The sequence below is a fragment of the Ricinus communis genome, chromosome 5 (genome assembly GCF_019578655.1).
Source record: "Ricinus communis isolate WT05 ecotype wild-type chromosome 5, ASM1957865v1, whole genome shotgun sequence".
Classification (NCBI taxonomy): domain Eukaryota; kingdom Viridiplantae; phylum Streptophyta; class Magnoliopsida; order Malpighiales; family Euphorbiaceae; genus Ricinus; species Ricinus communis.
Genome location: NC_063260.1, coordinates 26,670,277 through 26,690,972, shown reverse-complemented (window position 1 = coordinate 26,690,972; position 20,696 = coordinate 26,670,277). Strand labels below are relative to the sequence as shown.

The 20,696-nt window shown below is 33.7% G+C and overlaps 3 protein-coding genes across 5 annotated transcripts; 1 reads left to right on the top strand and 2 right to left on the bottom strand.

Annotated features, from left to right (window-relative positions):
* The first annotated feature begins 2,508 nt into the window (after positions 1 to 2,508).
* On the top strand, positions 2,509 to 4,523 carry LOC8286259 (bidirectional sugar transporter SWEET4). The gene is made up of 5 exons (XM_002518816.4): positions 2,509 to 2,635; positions 2,774 to 2,810; positions 3,167 to 3,545; positions 3,911 to 4,030; positions 4,188 to 4,523. The coding sequence occupies exons 1-5, from the start codon at positions 2,593 to 2,595 to the stop codon at positions 4,392 to 4,394; spliced, it is 786 nt and encodes a 261-aa protein (XP_002518862.1). The 5' UTR covers positions 2,509 to 2,592; the 3' UTR covers positions 4,395 to 4,523.
* Positions 4,524 to 5,366: 843 nt separating this feature from the next.
* LOC8286258 (protein NLP7) lies at positions 5,367 to 10,169 on the bottom strand. The gene is made up of 5 exons (XM_015718982.3): positions 9,640 to 10,169; positions 8,280 to 8,851; positions 8,031 to 8,078; positions 6,956 to 7,898; positions 5,367 to 6,772 (listed from the first exon to the last, which is right to left on the bottom strand). Exons 1-5 carry the CDS (start codon positions 10,157 to 10,159, stop codon positions 5,634 to 5,636), a joined length of 3,222 nt encoding a protein of 1,073 aa, XP_015574468.2. The 5' UTR covers positions 10,160 to 10,169; the 3' UTR covers positions 5,367 to 5,633.
* Positions 10,170 to 17,341: 7,172 nt separating this feature from the next.
* Positions 17,342 to 20,668, bottom strand: LOC8286256 (cyclin-dependent kinase E-1). Of its 3 annotated transcripts, none has more exons than XM_048374738.1 (3): positions 20,498 to 20,668; positions 19,685 to 19,909; positions 17,342 to 19,571 (listed from the first exon to the last, which is right to left on the bottom strand). In XM_048374738.1, the coding sequence occupies exon 3, from the start codon at positions 19,446 to 19,448 to the stop codon at positions 18,015 to 18,017; it is 1,434 nt and encodes a 477-aa protein (XP_048230695.1). In that variant the 5' UTR covers positions 19,449 to 19,571; positions 19,685 to 19,909; positions 20,498 to 20,668; the 3' UTR covers positions 17,342 to 18,014. The 3 variants fall into 3 exon arrangements, with proteins under 3 accessions (XP_048230695.1, XP_015574522.1, XP_002518859.1); XM_015719036.3 differs by having other exon boundaries at positions 19,685 to 19,856; XM_002518813.4 differs by lacking the exon at positions 19,685 to 19,909.
* Between the last annotated feature and the right edge of the window lie 28 nt (positions 20,669 to 20,696).

The window sequence follows — 20,696 nt, the reverse complement described above, 5'->3', positions numbered from 1 at the left end:
TAGAAGAAGAAATTGAATTCGGATATCTCTCTTGAGAAAGGAATAAAAGAAAGGGAAACGTAAGGGAGTGGTGGGAACTTTGAGTGCAATGGACAAATGGTGATATATGCATATGACCCGTGACCGACCATTTGCCGAAGGGTGTGTTGCTCTTGCTGCAAAGTAACTTCAAACAACGTAAGGGACTCAGTTTGAACACCGACTTCCACGAATGATTTTATTCCATTCCATTATTTAACACAATGTGCCTTGTGATACTGCTACCCGACACCTCCCTCCCTCCTCTCCTGATTTCCATTTCTTTTGTTTTTTCTTGTTTTACGATGGTATTCTTCCTGTTTTGCTCTTTTATTTTTTATTTTATTGATCTTTGTTTTTCTGTCCTTTTTTCTTCTTGTTTTGCAAACTTAAAAAATGAATTGGGATGCTCAATAATTACTACTATTCCATTATAATGCTGCTGCCATTTGCTATCATCAATTATATAACTAGTAAAGTAAGCAAGTCATTCTTGCTAGAGTCTTAACAAAATCTTTTATGGTTCTAGAATTTACATAGATAACAATAAAAATGCCAAATAGAATTTCACTTCCAGTGGGTAATTACTAAGGGACTCTATAATACTTAGTTATAGTCAATTATTATTATTACTATGCGTAGAAACTACTATGGTATCTGTTATCTCTTTTAATTCAAACTAATTTCAGAAACTGTTCTTACTGCAAACTATGCGTTTACCAGTCACAAGTCGATATGGACCCCACTTATGGGAAGCAACACTAATCGTTTTTAGCATTCACGGGAGCCATTTGTGAAGTCATATAAACATTCTGATGCACTTTCCATAAATTGATTACCATTATTTAATGCCATTCAACTTTAATGATATAATTTTTTTTAATAATTTTTATATATTCAATATAACATTAATTTTTTTATTTTTTATTTCATCTTTATATTAAAATAGATGTAATAACTAGTTTTTTTTTTCTATTAAATACTTTTTTAATTCGAATAAATTAAAAAAAAGTTAGAAGGAAATAGAGGGAACATTAATAAAACATTACTATTTTATAAATAATTATTTTTATTACATATCTCAAGATTCAATGAATTTAAATTGAAAAAGAAAAGGAAATTTTTGGAGTAGATAATTTGATATCCAACACTAATTGCATGCCCATTTCACATTCGAACCATGATCTACCTGCTCACAATTACCATATCATAATCAGAATTCGAAAAAAGTTTGCTAAAAACTTCGTATACTTAATCGGGCAATCCTTTTCTCCAATGCCAGAAAAGGAAAAGGAATAAAAATAAATGTCATTATAAACAATATAAGAATATGTATTTTCATGTATTATTAGTATTACATGCTGCTGTCCTACTTACTGCATGAAGTTGGTGCGAAATTATGAAAGGTCCATTCTTTTAAGGGTTAGAATCCAATTTTAGCCTTTCCAAATAAGGTCACAGCCAGCAGTGGATGTGCCATTTCGAGAGAGAAATGAGAAATTCACAACGGGGGCACTCGAGTAACAGACCTGACTGACAAGAGATTAAAACTTGCATGAATTTGGACAGAGCTGCAATTGAATTCTCAATTGGCCATTTTCTAAGAAAAGCACAAAAGGGAAAACGGTCGTTTTCTGAAGGGTTGGGTTCTGAAATATTCTTGATTGCTGTGCCAACTCTCTCTGTGTCTCAAGGACAACAATTTCCATGTGTTGTTACAATTTTCATTGGCTACAATACGGGGCAAGCAAGTGACAACTGACAATTACATCCATATATATCTACTTCCCATATATATCAAAAGCCCAATAAATGTTTTTATTTATTTAATTTAATTTAATCTACATATTTAAATTTTATTTAGTGTTTAAATTATATATTATTAATATTTTCTCATTAAAATTAAAATAATAAAGTGATTAAATTATGAAAATTTTAATATATAAATATTATGTCATGTCTAAGTCGTTTTCAAGTGTGAATTGGACCTATAAATAGCGATGATCAAACAAAGTTTAAAATAAATTTATTAAAATATAACAAATTATTAAGTTTTTCTTTTATCATTATACACATTTTTTGAGAAACATCGTTACGTTTTTTTCTTAAAGAGTTTAAAGATGTTGTTCCACGTTGTAGGTAGTAGAGATCACAGGAATTCACGTACTAATACTATACTATAGTTAAGCTTATTACAGAGGTGAAACTATGTTTTTAGCAGAAGATAGAATCCCTTTGTTTTCAACAATTAAGCTTAAACTAATAAAGCTTCTATAATCTTATCTAATTACAGTCAGACTAATTCTACAAAATTCTCATAATTAGTAAAACACACCCCTAAAACCATAATTACCCACAGATTAAAAATCCAATTAAACCATAAATAGGTAAACGGTGATAGATAACATTCGGTAATTATATAGTTCACTAAACTAAAAGACACGAGCGACAGTCATTGGACCCCTCCTTTTATATATAAGACCCATATCTCCATTTCTTTTCATCATAAAATCTTCAAAATAAGCATAAGTATTATTTTCTGCTCTTCTTTCTTCTCCTTCTCACCTCACAGCCATGGTTTCTTCAGACACTGCTAGAAATGTGGTTGGCATCCTTGGTATACATTCTATTCTTTTATTCATTTATGCTTTTCTCCTTTTAAAAGAAAATGTTTCATCTTTTTTATTACCTCTATATACATCATGTTTATTGTAGTTTCAAGTTTTTTCTGATGTGTTTGTTTTCTTATTTTCAGGAAACATCATCTCATTCTTCTTGTTCTTATCGCCTGTGTAAGCTTTGAGTGATGGTTGCATTTAGAGATAAAAGAGGGGGGAAAAGAAAAAGGAAAAACAAACCACCCACTCACACACAGACACACTGTATAAAGAACATGTTATTATAAGAAGAAAGGAAGAAAGATAAGATGGTCAAGAACCCAAAAAGCAAACCAACATTTTCACCCTAAAGGTCACTTAAACTGGAAAAATAATTTTCAAGAAAAGAAAAAAAAGGCACCTGTTCTTGTGAGTTGAAACCAAACGCCATAACTAGCTAAGACAATCCCATGTCTAAGAACTAGCTATATATATATATATTGTTTTAAAAAGTGAGTCTGATTCTTGCTTTGTGATCATTTTCTCCTCAGGCCGACTTTTATTCAAATATGGAAGAAAAGGGCGGTGGAGCAGTACTCAGCAACTCCATATCTTGCGACACTAGTGAACTGCATGGTTTGGGTATTGTACGGTTTGCCAATGGTGCATCCTAATAGCTTGCTGGTGATAACCATTAATGGAACAGGAACTGCCATTGAGATTCTTTATCTAATTATTTTTATTGTCTATTCAGACAAGAAAAAGAGGTTGAAAGTAGTATTAGCTGTTCTTGTCGAAGTTATATTCGTAGCTGTTCTTGCTCTTCTGGTACTAACTCTAGCCCACACCACCAAGAAGAGGTCTATGATTGTTGGATTTGTCTGCATCTGCTTTAACATCATGATGTATGCTTCACCACTCTCAATCATGGTTAGCGATCTCCTATTAATCATACATAAATCTTTTTTTTTTTCTTACTTGTTTCGTTCACGGTTCATCATCTTCAATCACTTTTTGACCCAATATATAGTATGCGTAAGTATTGGATTTGAATTTGTATATGTATATTTTTTTTTATTAAAGATAATATTCAAGTGCAAGACTTTGCAGATCTAGAGACGTCCTTAATTGAGGTACACTCATTTGGTGTATTTGGGCTGTATATTTTATACATGGCCATGAATTCACTTGGTCATATAAATGGCAAGAATAGTGTGTATATTAAGAGATTATGTTACCTTATGGGCAAAAGACATACCTTTTTTAGTTGATTTTCTTTTACGGTTGCAATGCAGAAAATGGTGATTACAACAAAAAGTGTGGAGTACATGCCATTCTTCCTATCTCTTGCTTCCTTAGCCAATGGTGTTGCCTGGAGTTCCTATGCTTTCATCCGTTTTGACCCCTTCATCTTTGTAATTCCCTCTTTTTAATTTTCTCCTTAAATCATTTACCAAAGCTTTTTATTTACCGTGCACGTGCATATTAGGAGCACACCCATACTCTTGCAGTGCCTTGTAATAATTGACACAGGCCCATGTGGCATTGGTCTTTTTTCTCTTTTTCTCTTAGATTCCAAATGGACTGGGTACACTATTTGCTCTGGCCCAACTGGCACTGTATGCAGTGTTCTACAAATCTACAAAGAGGCAGATAGAAGCAAGGCAAGGGAAAGCGGAGGTGGGTCTATCGGAAGTAGTTGTGAATGGCAATGGAAATTCCAAAAGGACAGGCCCTGAACCTCTGAACGCCTTTGGTTCTGAGATCAATGGGGCATAAACCCACTGACCTGTCTAATTATACATCCGTACTTTTATTAATATTGGGTAACATACGAAAAGTACAATGTGCTGTGTGTACCCACCCAACCTTGGCTTTTTGCCTTATAATCAAGTCTCTGTTTTGCTAGTTTCTTTCTTTATTTGAGCTGTTTGATACGATTTTATTTACTTCTAAGTGTACACACCAACCAAATGGATGAATAACACATTACAAATTTGGATTTATCTCGATCATTAATATACTATCAGGGAAATGTGCTCCTTTTACTGATCCATTAACACTATTAGTAATAATGGAGATGCAATAGCTTAATTAAGTTGAAACAAAACCACAAACTCTCAGAGAAAGTTTCAGAATCAAGAAGACTTTCCACTGCTGTTTCAATAAAGAAGAAGAAGTTGGTTGCGTTCCTACCACACCAAGAAAAATACGACAAAATAGTGAACAAATACAAGTCTTTTGTATTGGTTTGTCTCCTCATCTGATTTCATTTACGCATAAAGATTCAACTTCAAAGTACGAAAAGCCAACTAACCAAGTCTTTATTAAAAGCTTTGTTGGGGTCAAATGTTGGGAGTGATTCCTCTTTTAGTATCAAGGAAATTAAGGGTCAATAATACAGAGGAGGTTCATCTATATTCCTAATTAATTAACATGTCTTTATTTTAATTTGACTCAAATTTCACAAGCTATGATCTTGCTTTACATCACGGTTGCCATCTACAATTTTTTTGTATATCTGTATTTTTCTTTTCCTTTTCCTTTTTTCTTTAAAGAAAAACAAGAGAGAGAGAGAGAGAGAGAGAGAGAGCCAGAGAGGTTCATTTTTGTTTATGAACAAATGCCAGCAATGAATATTCAATGTCCAAAGTTCGCCATTAGCCCATGAAAGGTTATCATCAATCAGTGTATTCAAGGCACAAAAATGAGATGCGTCTGACTTGCGTTTAAAGTGGAATGAGTCGTAGATTAACCTCTAAAATGTCAGCATAAATATCAGATGCATTTTTACTTGCGTACAAGAGTTTACACGAAAACTGCTTATATATATCGACTGGGATTAACTTGTACCAGTCACTCTATCACAAATATAGAGGAATGGGGGATTTCTACAATTTCATGGAAAATTTTCTTACAACTGAAGCAAATTCTTGCAACCAAAATCTACAGTTTCATTTCCCTAGAACCTATGACTCTGAAAATGGTGCCCTAAACCTGCCAATATATACAAATTAATCATAACTCACCAGTGCTTTCACAGGAGCTTCCAAGATTGACATTCATATCATGAACTGATAATCTGATTATATTGCTGCCTGATGATCTTGAAATATCAATACACTCCTGCAGGTCTGCGTCGCAGGCTATCAAAACCCATTCATGATCATCATCGAGGTACTTTATGTCAAAAGTACCTACCTCCAACTTCAGCCTCTTGGCCACTTCCTCTTTTAACTCAACAATCCCAGAACTCAAAGAGATCCGGAACCTTATTATATCTTCTCTGTATGTTGCCTTTATGGTTACACTCTTTATTTCTTGCAGTGAAATTGCCGATTCAAGAGCCACCATTGTTTGTGTCGAAGGTAAATTTTGACAAGGATGGTTTGTCCAACTAGTTTCTGGAATCCGCTCATCTAGAAAAGCATCTGCAATTGAGGGACAAAGATTTCTCAAATCTTTTGAACTTCCAGCACCCTCAAGTAACATTTCTCCAAATGGCTCTCGAGCTTCTGTTGCAACAAGAACATCAGGTATTGAGTATGCAGCTGCCAGATTCAGCTCCCCCTTTGCTTGGAATGCCAATTCAGGAGAGCCACCAGCTTTGATGCATTGTTTATGTACAGGAGAAACGGATGCATCCTTTGCAGGCATACTGTCATTAGCTGGGCTGCCTTGACATGAACCATTAGAGGTTGGAGTCCCAACACTCTCTTCCCTTGAGCCACTCCCTGCTTTGATTCTCTTTGCGCCTTGGCCTAACTCTGGTGGAAACCCATTTTGCTGAGCCAGTTCTTCTTGGCTCAATATTCTAACTCCAAGCAATTGATCGACAGCCCCAGTTCGTCCATCACTTTCCGGTGTTTTGCATATGGGTGATCCATTCTTTTCACCATGAGGTTCGGGGGATTTACAGTTCGGTGAGTTCTGTTGATTGCACCCATTCAGATTTGAAGGCCAAGATATAGAACCAACAGCGACAGGAAGTGGACTTGTAGCAAGAGGTGTCAAATCAAATGCTCCTTCAGCACCTTGAACGGATTCAATCACCCGTTTCAACTTGGTGAGGGAACGATTAACCTTGTTGATTTTGCGAGATGGCCAACGAGAGATCCCATGCTGCCTGCAGATGCGCTTCATTGTAGTAGGGCAGACTGTAAAGTAAAAAAGACAAGAACTTATCTAAGAAAGATACTATATGCCACAGGAAAAGTTGCAAGCAAGAACATGCAAGTATATAAGCATACCAACTTCCACTTATATGCCACAGAATACATACATCTTTGAAATGGCAAAACAAAAATTGCAAGCAAGAATATGCAAGTGTATAAGCATACCACCAAGGCTCTTCGCAGCATCTTTAAGGCTTCCAGCAAAATATTGTTGGAGAACCTCTAGACTGATAGACTTCTCAGCTTTCCCACGTTTCTTTTCTGATGGCTTTCTGGTCCCTTTGTTCTCCACAGGAGGAGGAGAAGTATGTGTTCCCTCTGCATGACCAATGTTTCCTCCATTATCTACAACATCCAAGTCCACCATTAATGGATGCTTTGATGAATGTGGAAGGGTCACGTGTCCATCCTTTGGAAATGTGTTAGTATTAGGCGGAGAGTTTGGAGACTGGGGAATTTGAATACATTCAAGTCTCAAATCAAGCCTCCCACTTGTAGAAGTTTGAATAATCTCAACAAATCCCTCCTCCTCTTTAAGGTCCATTCCAGAAGCAACGTTAAGACTCTGGAAATGCTGCTTCATTGTTGCTAATAGGGATCCCAACAAAGACTTCTGTTCATAACTATCTGAGATGGTAGGGGGCAAAAAGAACTCAAGAACATAATCATCATCTCCAGTATAACTGCTACGCAAGCAGATTGCAAAACATCCGGTCAATCCAAACAAGCGTGCATAGTGTACTAAGGGGTACTCAGTCTTGCAGAATTGGGTAATGTCTTGGCAGAAGCATGCATTGTGGGATAAAAAAGCCCTCCCAGCAACACCTTGACCCTTTTGCAAATGATGCTCAAGACAAGCATCCCGGAAACCCCACATATGAGGATCTACAACATACGATGCAAGATCAGTTGTGGACATGCACACTTGGCCATTGCAACTACCATCAAAGCTGGTACAGCTCTTCTTCAGACCACCACCATAGGTTAGAACACTACGATGCATGCATGGAATCCAAGTCTGAGCCAAAGCTAATTTGTAAGTCTCACAAACCACTGTCAATATCTCCAATATTTCAGCCAGTGCATTTTTACGACCTTCATTACAAATCTGGTTTAAAAGCAGTGCCAAGCACACATCTGTGAGAACAAGGGAGGAAGAATGAAAGAAGCATACAAGATTTATCTTTCTGATTTACAAAAGAATATCAGATTTATCATACATTATCTTGTTGGAGCTCACCTGTGTACTTGGATGATCCAATATTTCTGAACTTCTCAAGTTTACTGCCTGCAGAACAACTAAAAATTATGTGACTGAGGTGTACCAATATGCTCACAAGACAATAAGTTCTTGCCAAGGAACATATAGAATATAAAAAATAAGCACAAGTTTTCTAAAAGAAATACCCACACATAGAGGTTGTTAGCTCACTTGATAACGGGTAAAAACATTAGACGCAATAAGCATACAAGGGAAGTGAAACCCAACCTCAAGTGCCTTGCAGACTTTATCAACCTCAGGTGCATAATTAATCTTCTGTGAAGTCATTATGAGCTCAATAACACCAACACAGGACTGTCCTGAAGGTTCAAAGACTGGCAGGGCCAAGGTTCCCTGAACATTGTAATTTAGAGCATGATCACGCCGTGAATACTCCTTGCTAGAGTAATACTGCACGTTAGGAGTCCATTCTGGCAATTTTTGCCGGAAAACACGGCCAGGAAGCCCAAGTTCCCCGTCACTCTCCCCGTCCGCCGAGAACATATACATCACAGAGACCATCCTATACTGATGAAGTCCATTGCTATGAGGATCAATTACAAAGGGTTGCCCTGAAGTCGTCAGCACATACCTTCCCCCATTCTTCACGGGCGCCCATATCTGAGCTAGAACATGCTGTTCAGTTGAGTCTTTGAATTTTCTAAGTGCTTGTGTCATCCTCTCTTTAATTATGCAATACCCATCTGGGTTGTCAATGGGCATCAATCCCAAAAGTGGGGAAGGAAGCTTTCTTTTATCATCATTTTCCGCAGGGACATTATAACCTGAATTAGGATTGCCTGCATTGAGTAAAATCTCCAGTCAAAAACAAAACCATTTTGCATCCACATCGTGCTCGGTGAGCTGCAATAGCACGAAGAAAGTGCAAGATGATAAATACTAAGATATCTACAAGACGAGTAAGACTAGGTTGCTTATGACTTTGTTGTTAAAAGGAACAAAGTCACCAAACCAAACACTAGGCTGGATAGGAGCAACATCCAGTACAAAAGGTAGACTAAAATAAGGCCATAAGAGACCAAGCCAAGCAAATTGACAGTTATCTTTTGGTTTCTTCTTCTCCAACAGACTGTGGAGTAGCCTACCGAAACAACAAGGAAGTGTGATTAATATTTCTGTTTCATTGTTTCAGATGGTATTTAACAGGAGCTTTTAAAAAATAAACTTTAAAATTCTGACAAATCACAAGCTAAGAGAAAAGATATTGCATAACAAGATGGGAAAAGTTTTTCCATAGTTACAAACTTCCTTTACAACATTATATCAACAAAATTAAGAACTTCAAGGAAAAACCAAAAAGGTAAAAAAAACTGAAGCACTATTTAAGTCAACAAAACCGCCAAATAAAATCAGAAATAAAATCAGAGAAAGAAGAAAAAACATATACATAACAAATCAGATTCACAATACATTTTTCAAAGGCAGGTAGGATAAAAAGTAAGAATCGGCCAAAAAAATCAAACTTTCAATTAAGTTAGGATGGTACAGGTCATAAAACTATCACTCTATCCAACTCAGAGAAAACAAGAAGAAGAAAAGTTTGTACAAGAATAGACAGGCAACTGACATGTGACAAAAATTGGATAATCAGAGAAACGGAGGCCAGCAGAAGCAGCAAGAGGAGTAGTATTAGCATGAGAAGAAGCAGAAGTAGCATTCCTATTATCATCATCACCATCAGAGAAAGCCCAAAGAGGAGAACAAGGCAACTGCTGGTCAGAAGAAGTTAAAAGAAAAGGAGACAAAAGACTGTTATTATTATTATTGATGTTACTAGAAAGATAAGAGATCTGATCTAGAGGCCATGAATTTTCAAGATCAAGATCCAAGTCCATAAAACTCTCTCCTCTTTCTCTATCTCCAACTCCAAGAATTGGTGTATTGTTATCCTTTGACTTGTTATCGTCTTCTTGTTCAGGCATTTTTTCTCTGGAACGGTGGCTATGAAAATCAGGAAAATTATTGTCTTTCTCTCTCTTTTCTGGGTATTGAGAGATATGGATGATGTTGCCGTATACGATAGAGAGAAAGAGAAGTGCGTTTGTGTTTTTGTGGGTAATTTGCAGACTGTGATTCCATTTTGCCATGGAATCCTACAGTTGTACTAGTTGCAAGAAAATTAAAAATGCTAAAAGCACGAGGTTTTATTCTCTGTTGCCATTACTATTATAAGCTTTTTTAATTTTTTCTTCTTAATCTAATAATGTAAACAATTATTATTTCACCTAACCTACCATTTTCCAAAAGTGAACTAAAATAATACTATTAAGAATTATTAATTTTGTTTGCAATCCAATGAGAAATTATACTATAATTAAGAAACAAAATTTATATATTAACTCCAATCTTTCTTATTTATTTTCTTAATTTGACTTCTAACCAAGTGAATACAAATCTAGTAAAGTTCCTAGAAGATATAAAAAAATAAAAATAAAAAAATATTAAATTTTAATTTAGATGAATGAAACTGATTTAGCTTTAGACAAAACAACTATTTAATTTAAAATTTTATGTAAATATAATAGTATTCATTTGATTTAAGGTGATAATTAAAATATAAATTATTGAAAGTGGAAATAATGTACGCCATAGGAGAAAAAAAAAATTAAATGAAAGAGACGGTGGTCTTACTTGGGCCAATCAAAATGCAGGTGGAGCAATACTTTTGAGGAACTGTGCATAGGGGAACATGTTAGGATCACGTCAACAGTGGTCCCTTTCTAATCTAATTTTACCTTTAAAATCTGTTGATCAACAATTAATTGTATGTGGTGATAAATTAATTAACAGCAGTGATGCATGTTTTTAAATTGAAAAACATTAACTATGATGTTGTCGCACAGTGTCCATTCACTTCTTTCCTTTCTTTTCTTCCTGCATTGGAATATGGTTTTGTCATTTTAAAGACAACAAATACAAACAAGTTGTTGGAGAAATATGTTTTCTGAAAAGAAGTTGATGCACTAAATATATTATTCTGAATTTTTTTAATATTGTTTTAATGTTTCAGTAAAATTTAAAATTTATTGCACATATTAACTAAGCATATGAGTAACACTTTTCTCATATTAAACTCCAAATGCGAGGAAAATAATTTAAATTTAAAATATTATTTAAATTTGTTTGAAAAAAATTCTTGTTCAAGCTGAGACGGTTTTACTTGTAGTTTATGTGAGTTTATGAATTATTATATATTAATGGATAATTGATTTAGTATCATGTGATATCAGTATCACTTATATTTTAAGTCATTAAATTTATTAAATTATATTACAATGAATGAATACAAATTACACTATTGTATAAATTTTTTTTAAAAATATTAATTTTATTTTTATTAAAATATAAAAATTTATGACAACAATATTATACGACACTAAATAGTGATTTATGTTAATAAAGTATAATGAAAAGATTTATTAATACATATGAAAATGTGGGTTTTTTATCCGTTGGATATTAAAAATTTTAAGTTATTTTTAATATACTATGAGTGGTTAATTTGACTTGATTGAAATTGTCCTTTAAAAATATAAAATATTAATCCTTCGCCAAAAATTAGGAGATCTAGACAAAGTTTGAGAATTCTTTTTTTTTTTATTCGATTTACTTTTTAAAAAGAAAATTGAAGAGGGAAAGACTTATTATAAAATTAAAATTCTGACATCCACTATATTAAGACAGAAATCAGATTATTAAAAGTATTTAGTCCCCCAATCAAACAAAAACAAAAGCTAGTGTATGGACAAACTAAAGAAAAAATATTAATAAACATTAACTTTACATTTCACTTATTTTCTTTTTGTTATGATGACTCCACTAAATCATTACATCATTCTTTGTAAATTTTATTTTAATTACAAGTGGAGTATTTATATTATATGCAAAGCAATATTTTTAGTGGAAGTATTACTCAGGAGGAGAAGAAAAGAGAGTTTTATTAGTGGAAATATGAGTTTCTCAGTCAAAATACATTGAGATTATTAGTTAGCAGAATATCATAAAACTTGAAGTGTATGAAATATGATGCCAATAATAAAGGTTACATCTTTCTCATTGAATCCTTCACCATATGGAATTGTTATCAATGAAACCCTAATGTGGTAGATTATTATTTTAAAGTATGTAGAGAAAGAATAGTCGCGAAAATGGAGGAGCATGAAGTTTCCTTTGATAATTATTGTTTAATGATCTTAATGACAATAATTAGAAATAAATAAAAAGAAAAAACAATGTGTAGAGATGGTGATGTGCTAATGATAATGAGATGAGAAAAAAAAAAAAAAAAAGAGTGTAGAAACAAATAAAAATGAGAGCTGTTTATTTGGATAGGATCTATAGAAATTATTTTCTTGGAGATATGATGGGGCCAATATTCGACAATGATAATTTAATCTTATCAACCCTAACTTTGGAGATGTGGGTATATGACTTCGACTTAATAAATTTTATATTCAAAATTTAATTAAAATACTCTCGTAAAAGTGAAATTTTAAATTTAAATATTATGTATCGAGTAATTATTTATTTATTTTTATATAATAATAGATTAAGAAGAAAACCCTTCTTTTTCATTTATCATGTTTGTAATTACACATTCCATCCCTGGAGGGAAGGATATCACACAGCCAACAAAAAATATCCATCACCGTCCAATTAAGAAATGTGTATACGAATTGATCTTTGCCTCTGGACCAGGAGGTATGAGGTTGACGATGGAGGAGGATATCATGGGAGTACGTATGGTACCACTCCCCGTAATAGCCACGTGGAACCTTTCTCCACCAATCACTTCACTTCTGCATGAGGGATATCTCGACACTGCTTCTTTCTTCTTCTTACATCTCATCTCTTTTGATTCTGAGATAAATTAATTTGAAGGTGTTCGCTGGCCTTAATTCCTACCTTATGTCTCCACTCCTACTTCCCAGTTATAGCCTCCCTCGGCAGTTTTACGCAGCCACAGGTTTGACTAGAAAAGGTTTCGGATGGCTTTGAATTTGAATTCGCCGATATTTATTGTTATTTAAATCTAATTATATTATAGTATATTTTTATTTTTAAATTTTATTAGATTATATTTAAATTGTATTAATATATTGAGTATTTAAATTTGATTAGTTTATATTTTTTATTTTTTATTAATATATTTTAAAATTTATTTATTATAAACAGGTCAGTAAACGGATATCTATTTAATTATCTGAATATCTATATAAATGGGTAGAGTATTATTTACCCATTTAAATATCCATAAATATATTTACTAATTATTTAATCTAAACTGATTTTAATCGGGTTCGGATAGTATACGTTTAATTTTATTCGGGTGTGGAATGTATTTCCATAACAATGACAATTTCTTAAACAGATTTGAGACAGATTCGAATACATATATTTTAACTGAACTCAAATATAGATTACCCGTCCCGATTTCTAGTTTCACTACCATTGGTTAGCACTAATCACTCACACTTCGACAAAACATCCTTTTTACTATTATAATCATTATGGTAAAATTGGTTCCTTGCATTAGTGCTTATTCTATAATATTATATAAGAAAGTTTTATCATAATCAATTAACAGTGATTAGTTGATATTCACATTTGTGATAATTAAAGAAGTTTTGAATGTGAGGTTAACTTTTACTGGTCTCTTACGAATAAAATGTAAAAATTTGTGAAGTTTATAATTTAATTTAATATTTTATTTTTATTTTATAAGACATTATCATTCAGAGATTTGATGAATTTCCTTAGGCATCTTCATCTTCTTTTTTTTTCTTTTTTAAGTTAAGAGAACCTGGTTGATTATTAGCAAAATATGCGATGGGAGTCTTTTGGCTAATCATGTCCAAAATTAAACTAAAATGGGGAATTTAATAAAATATAGGTCTCTCTCAATGGAAAAGGAAGAAGAAAGAAGACAAAAGACAACATGTGGTATTTATGCTTTTTTTTTCTTCTTCTTTTCTTTGTGGGTAAATGACAACAGTTTTACAACTACCCTTTGTGGTGGGCAAAAATGACCCACTAGTCCAACTTGCTTCCCAAATTGTTTGTGTTTGTTTGCACTTGGAGATGCCTATGGTCCTGATGTTAGGGTCATGAGCCACCCTCTCCAATCATATTTGTTATTGATATCACACATGCCAAAGCCTTCTCGGGTGTTGAAGGAAAATATAAAATGAAACTTCAGTTGTATTAAAAGCAAACATCCACCAAAGAAATAGCATGGGAAGGTACATTTATCACACTGAAATACTGATCTGCGCTATTGTTTAGTATAATTTAAAGAAAAAAAAAAAAGCTTACGCAATTCCCCACCAATAACATTAGTTAAATTAGGACAAGTGAAAAAGAGAAGAGAAATAACACTAATGGTGAAATGCGCAATAAAGAAATAAGAACTTTTAGTTGAAAATAAGGTTAAATCTCTTCTTTAAGAAATGCATATTTTTCTTTGAAAAATCAACCCAAAATGAGCAATCATAGAAGAAAGAATTGGATCTCGTCCAAGTGGGGTTGTTGTGTGTTTGATGATGCATTCTGCACCCAAACTTGCAATTCCCATTCACTGCTCCTCTCTTTGTCTTCTACTGAGCCAGGAGCAAGCAATGGTCAATTCCTGTCAATGTTGCCTTAAATTTGGTATTTTATTCTTCTTCTTTCTTTTTTGGTTACTCAATGTTGGGTTTCTCTTTTTCTAAATTTTGATAATTATGACGACACTAGGAATCTTTGTGCAAGAAGAATTCATCTAGTGGTGAAGGGATCTAAATATTCCATTCCATTGCAAGCTGTTGACTGCAATTCCTGTAGAAATAGAATATTGATATCTTTTTGTTTCACAATTTCTCTTACAGAGAGTATGGGCAGAAATATTAAGATTTATGATAGAAAATGGCACAAGTTTTTCTTTTTCCTGTTTCTTCTTCTGTTTTTGAAAATTAATTGCATTTTGATGCTTGCTTGGTATCTACTTGTGATTTTCTTGTTATCTACTGGCAGTACTGTCGAGACCCTGAAATCTGGAGTTTTCTGATTTAATTTTTTTGCTAATTACTTTGTGCTTCAGGTGTGCTTTTTTACTTTTAAAATATCATATCTGTATCATTCGTAGATCTTTAACAATAGTAATTAGAGTTTGGCTTGATGATTATTTTTCATTATCCAAGAATTACGAAACCGGATTGGAGGTTTCTTCGTCCACATCCTCCTCTAATATTAATCACAATTTTATGATAGATTTGGGTGGGCTAAATTTTCAAATAGGTCCTCAATCTTCAACTCAAATTCTAATAAAAATTATCTGATTTGTAATTTAAGGATAAATAATTCTAGACTGGTTCACAGTTTTGATTTATTAATAATTTTTTGAATGAGTTCTTCTGAAATAAATTTATCAAAATATATCTAAAAATATTTAAAATTATTACTTTTTAATTTTTCTTTCATAATATATATTTTTAGTGAGCATGTTGATTTTTTTAATTGGCGATTTAGATTTAACAAGAAGTCGAATAACCTATCAATCTTTCTTGCATGTTATGTCCATCATATCACTTGTTTATTTTTCATTAAATAAGAATATTCATATGATAATTTAAAAATAATTAATATGTTTATTTTAAAAAAAAATTTATAAATATGGTCGGATACTTAGAAATATCAATATCATATGCTATATATTTGGATTTTATTCCTTTCATCCGATTTCTTTGGATGGCGCATCAAATTTTAATATGTTGTTATTCTTATAGGAAGCATTTTCTTTATTCCATAAATCAATCTTTATACTAATTAGATGAATGCAAGATTTTATTATTCTTCTTTGAAAACCCACCACAAACTCAACATAATTAGACTTTAAACTATTTCACTAATTAAGATCCGAATCATCCATGGCCAATCATCTCTATTGGCACCCCCACCTTCTCCTATAAACTACATCATTACCAACTATAGTTTTTGGCACAAGATTATATAATACAAGAAGACAAGTGAAATATATATGTTAAGAACACCATAGATGAGAAGTCGGCTGTAAATAAAAGCAAAGATTATTATATTAATTAAGTGCTAAATAATAGTCCAACTAATGGATTCAACATGTGAAATTTCAGAATTTCTTGTAATTAATGGTTATTAACAAGTGCCCCTAAAGCACCCATTTAACAAATTCCACATGAAAGAAAAGGTAATAATAAAAATGAAAAATATAATATACATTTTTTAAAAAAGTGACATCACATTACCTTTATTCAGTGCTCCTATAAGTTTTGATAGTGCATGACCACGTCAATAAAACATAATAAAAATGGAAGAACCTTTTTAACAAAAGTCAATCCTTATTGGTGATCTCATAATAATTAAATTTCAATTTTTACACCTCCTTTCCATCTATGGCAAGACGAAATGGATATGTCAAATCATAAAGTTAATCATGGGTTGACAAAGAAAACTAAATTGAATTACAAAACTCGGAACGTCATGCATATAGGCTTGTAATTATTGACAAAAATAAAATGTATAAAGCATAGACATAATAATATGCACATTATATGTCAATAGAAAAGCCTTTTAAATTTGCAATTATAATTATGAAATCAACTACTATATATATATATACTACAGTTAATAATAAGGATGGAGGTTTATTCAAAGTTTTATGATGTAATATATTATTCCAATGGTCTGGGGTCAACCAAAAAATTAAATATTACGAGTCAGATTAAAAAGAAAAAAGAGAAAAGCCGATGCAGGTTATAGCTGGATGAACAATTTGAAGAGTTGCAACAACGACTTGGCAGCTATAAAATATACAATTGAAAACGAAATAAAATGATTGTATTAGGGACATTGAAGATATATATGTATGTATTGAGACATTGAAAATTAAAAAAAATTAAAGAAAATGAAGAAAACATTTGGCAAGTTGTACAAGAAACAGAAACTATAAATAAATAGAACAATAGTCAAGTGGAACATGGAAGCCTTGTTCCAATACTTTGGGGATGGTGATTATTCAAGGGGTCATCATCTATCTTCATTGCAAATAGCTGTATCTTTATACTTATCTTGTAAGCAAGGCTTATTTTTATTTAGATCTATGTTGTTTACATTTTTTGTGTAGGTACAACTTGCTTAATCAAAGAATTTAAATTAATCCTATCATTTCATACTCGGTTGCAAGTTGAGAAGATGAGTGCCTGTCAAAATAATATATACCACACAGCATTCCAATCATAATGCAAGTTTTACCACTCTTTCTCAGCCAACAGTGATTGTATTTTATCAGCCGTGCAAAAGGAACCCTGTCATGCATTCAAGTGTACAGATGTTTAAGAATCTTATATAACAAGTAAAGGTTGCTCTTTCTTTTCCCCTAGACTATGTTAATATCGAGACACTGAAAGAAAGTATATCTGCAACTATTAATATAACAGATTCTCTTGAGTTATAGGCTGAAGGCCTCGCTGAAATTCATCCTGCTTCACTTCCAAAATGCCATAAATGTATTCTGCTCCAGAAGCAACAAAAACCTATTTCCCATTTTTTTTTTTTTTTTTTTGCCCTTTCAGTTATCATGTTCATACATGCATAAACATCCCTTGAAAGGATAAGGAATGACATTCCACAGAATGAGCACAAATACAACTATTTCAAGTAACCTTTGGCTAGAGCGATGATTCATTGTCTGTTGGATATAGTAACTTGAAACTTTTCTTCATAAGCATCATTTAAGATACTCTTCAATCACAGATGTGGTTGCCATGTCATCAAAATAGGTCTACAATAAACCAGCTTTCCCAATACAAGGCATGATTGAAAAAACATTCTTTAGTTCCCTTGGATGCCTTGAACAGAATCCTTCCGCAAAGAGCGGGGTTGTTCTTCAATAAAGGTTGAATTACAGTTGTCAATCAAGAAGTTATTTCTCTATTGGCGCCTGGATTTCTGTTGAGGATATCCAGTCCCCAATCCTGGTGGATCTTTCCTTCGAAGATGCTGCTGATGGGGCTGGGCAGCAACACCCCTTGTCATTGGTATGCCAGCTGGATTCATTCCGCCACCCATTCCTGCCTGAGATGCAATATTATAAGCAGCCATAGCCTGAGGTTGCATTCTCTGCATGCCCATAGGCATTGGTCGAGGAGCAGATCTGCCTGCCACTCCATGACCGCCAGCAATACCTCCAGAAACTGCATTTCCAGATGATACTGTTTGTGGAGGCTGTAGACTAGTAGTTCCTTCAAAATCTGTATTTGTGTCTACTGGACGAGTAGGATAATTGATCACTTTCTCTCCAGGTTGAGAGGGCACCAAGGCATTGCACCCTGGTAGAGGTTCAATCCGAAAATACTCATGCTCTAGAGCTTGTGCAGCTGTTATTCGCTTTCGAGGATCGTATTCAAGCATCTTAGATAGGAGATCAAATGGAGGACCTTTTGGAGAGAGATGCACAACATTATGCAGTCCCGTATTCTCGTACTTGTGTGCTTGGATATGCTGCAGATCGGATTGCCAGTGTGGAAGGTTTGCAAGAGTTGGCCACTTCTCAAGCGTAGGATGGCCTAGGACCTTAAAAATCTTGTCAAGTTGATCAAGCTGGAAGGGATTTGGCATGGATTTGGCTTCTGCCCCTTGAAAAAGTGGCTTCAAAGTCAAAAGTTCAGCAAAAATGCACCCCACAGCCCACATATCAACAGCACTCGTATAGTGCTTTGCTCCAAGAAGCAATTCAGGCGCACGATACCAAATCGTTACCACGACACCGTTATCAGATAAGGGCTTCAAGGGAGCTTGGTATATCCTTGCAAGTCCAAAATCAGCAATCTTGACAACCCCATGTTCATCTCCCTCACCCATAACCAGGATATTTGATGGCTTCAGATCTCGATGTATTATCCAATTACTGTGAAGATAGTTCAGTCCATTGAGCAGCTGCCACAGCAATGATTTCACAGTATACTGATTGATACCATGGGGACCCTTATCTCTGTGATGTCTAATAATTTCATAAAGATCATGTTCAGCATAATCAAAAGCTAGATATAGTGACATATCAGCATGATTAATGTGTACATTAACAAGCTTCACAACATTTTCATGAGAAATCTCCCGAAGCAACATGATTTCACGGATAGCAGTGGGGGAGACGCCATCTCCATCCTTAGACTGCTTGAATTTCTTGATGGCAATGGATTTTCCACGATTAGCAGGAGACTTGGTCTTTGCCAGGAATACGAGACCATAAGTACCTTCACCAATCTTGCCAATCAAATTATACTGTTGCAGCCACTCTGGCTTCTCATTGGTGTTGCTGTTACTTGTGATGCCTCTATTGGTGTTGCTAGTGTTGCCATCTCCCATGGTTTCTGCATAACAGCTTTGGCCGTAGGTGCCCTAAAACATAAATGCCACGCTAGCACTCAGATTGAAAAGCAAAAGTTGAACCTCTTTGCCGAAGAAGTTTGTAATATAGTCGTTAGCCACCTGAAGTTTTCGAGGCAAGAGCATAAATCTTGAACGGTAAAATTATCCAAAAGATAACATATAAACGTCAAACAATTAGAAAGATGCATAGCTCTTGTTGAGAATGTTCATACTTTTTGTAAGGCTAGATTTACATACTGAAACTTTCAAAAGATACAAAAAATTTCTGCATGATTGAAACTCTGAGAAACATCAACTTCTTCCTTCCTTCCCTCTCTTTTTCCTTGAGCAACATTGTCTTTTAATCAGGTTTTCATTGATATTGTAATATATAGTCCTTTCTCCCTGTGTACCAAAATCTAAAAGACTAAAACCACAAAACCTAACTGAAAAATTTTCTGCAAAAGGATTAAAAAACTTATGTTCACAAACGATATCAAATTCATAGAGGAAACTTTTGAAAGACATGACAAAATATGTCCATACACCTAGACAGAAATAATCTTGCATAGGGAGCCACAATATCAGCTGCTTTGTTGATAGATACATGATTAACCAACAATCTGAAAACAAAACGCGCACATAACAACTAATAGCATTTTGTGAGTCAAAAGGTTATAGACACCTATACTTTAAATTACAGAGGTTTTATATATTATGTACTAATCCTTCACATTTACGTTCTAGCATGATAAATTCAGAAATTAGTCATATTTAGCTAAAAATCTACTACTGAAAAGAAAAGTTCAAACTTTTCAACTTTTATTGTCCATTAGTCAACATAAGATTCTTCATAAGACATAGCAAAACTAAACAGCAATAATATACCAATTCCCACAGGGAGTAAAAAGAGAAAAATCGATTCAAACATCAAATTCCCAAATTAGAAACTCAATTGAACTAATAAGCACATATACAAACATAATTATTGAATTTAAATCTATTCAAACATAAATAATACAAAAAGCACAAAGATTGCAAAATACCTCAAATCAAAAAGAGAGAGAAGCGGATTCGATCTCTATATTGGTAGTGTATTGGTATGCTTTAAGATCAAAAGAGCGAGAGAGCGATTGATTTTGAGCTCAGAAAGGGGCAGAGAAGTCGAGCAGAGAAGAATCCCTCGTTTCTGTGTCGTTTAACCGTTTTGTTCATTTCATGTAAATAAAAAGTCATTTTGCTTGT

What these genes read in the sequence shown, in the direction of transcription:
- LOC8286259 (XM_002518816.4), top strand. Translation starts at nt 2,593, where the DNA reads ATGGTTTCTTCAGACACTGCTAGAAATGTGGTTGGCATCCTTG. An exon ending in CTTCACCACTCTCAATCATG is followed by an intron (nt 3,546 to 3,910) that starts GTTAGCGATCTC and finishes GTTGCAATGCAG; the next exon opens with AAAATGGTGATTACAACAAA. An exon ending in GTTTTGACCCCTTCATCTTT is followed by an intron (nt 4,031 to 4,187) that starts GTAATTCCCTCT and finishes TTTTTCTCTTAG; the next exon opens with ATTCCAAATGGACTGGGTAC.
- LOC8286258 (XM_015718982.3), bottom strand. Translation starts at nt 10,159, where the DNA reads ATGGCAAAATGGAATCACAGTCTGCAAATTACCCACAAAAACACAAAC. An exon ending in AAGTCTGCAAGGCACTTGAG is followed by an intron (nt 8,079 to 8,279) that starts GTTGGGTTTCAC and finishes GTTGTTCTGCAG; the next exon opens with GCAGTAAACTTGAGAAGTTC. An exon ending in TGGATCATCCAAGTACACAG is followed by an intron (nt 7,899 to 8,030) that starts GTGAGCTCCAAC and finishes CTTTTAAACCAG; the next exon opens with ATTTGTAATGAAGGTCGTAA.
- LOC8286256 (XM_048374738.1), bottom strand. Translation starts at nt 19,448, where the DNA reads ATGGGAGATGGCAACACTAGCAACACCAATAGAGGCATCACAAGTAAC.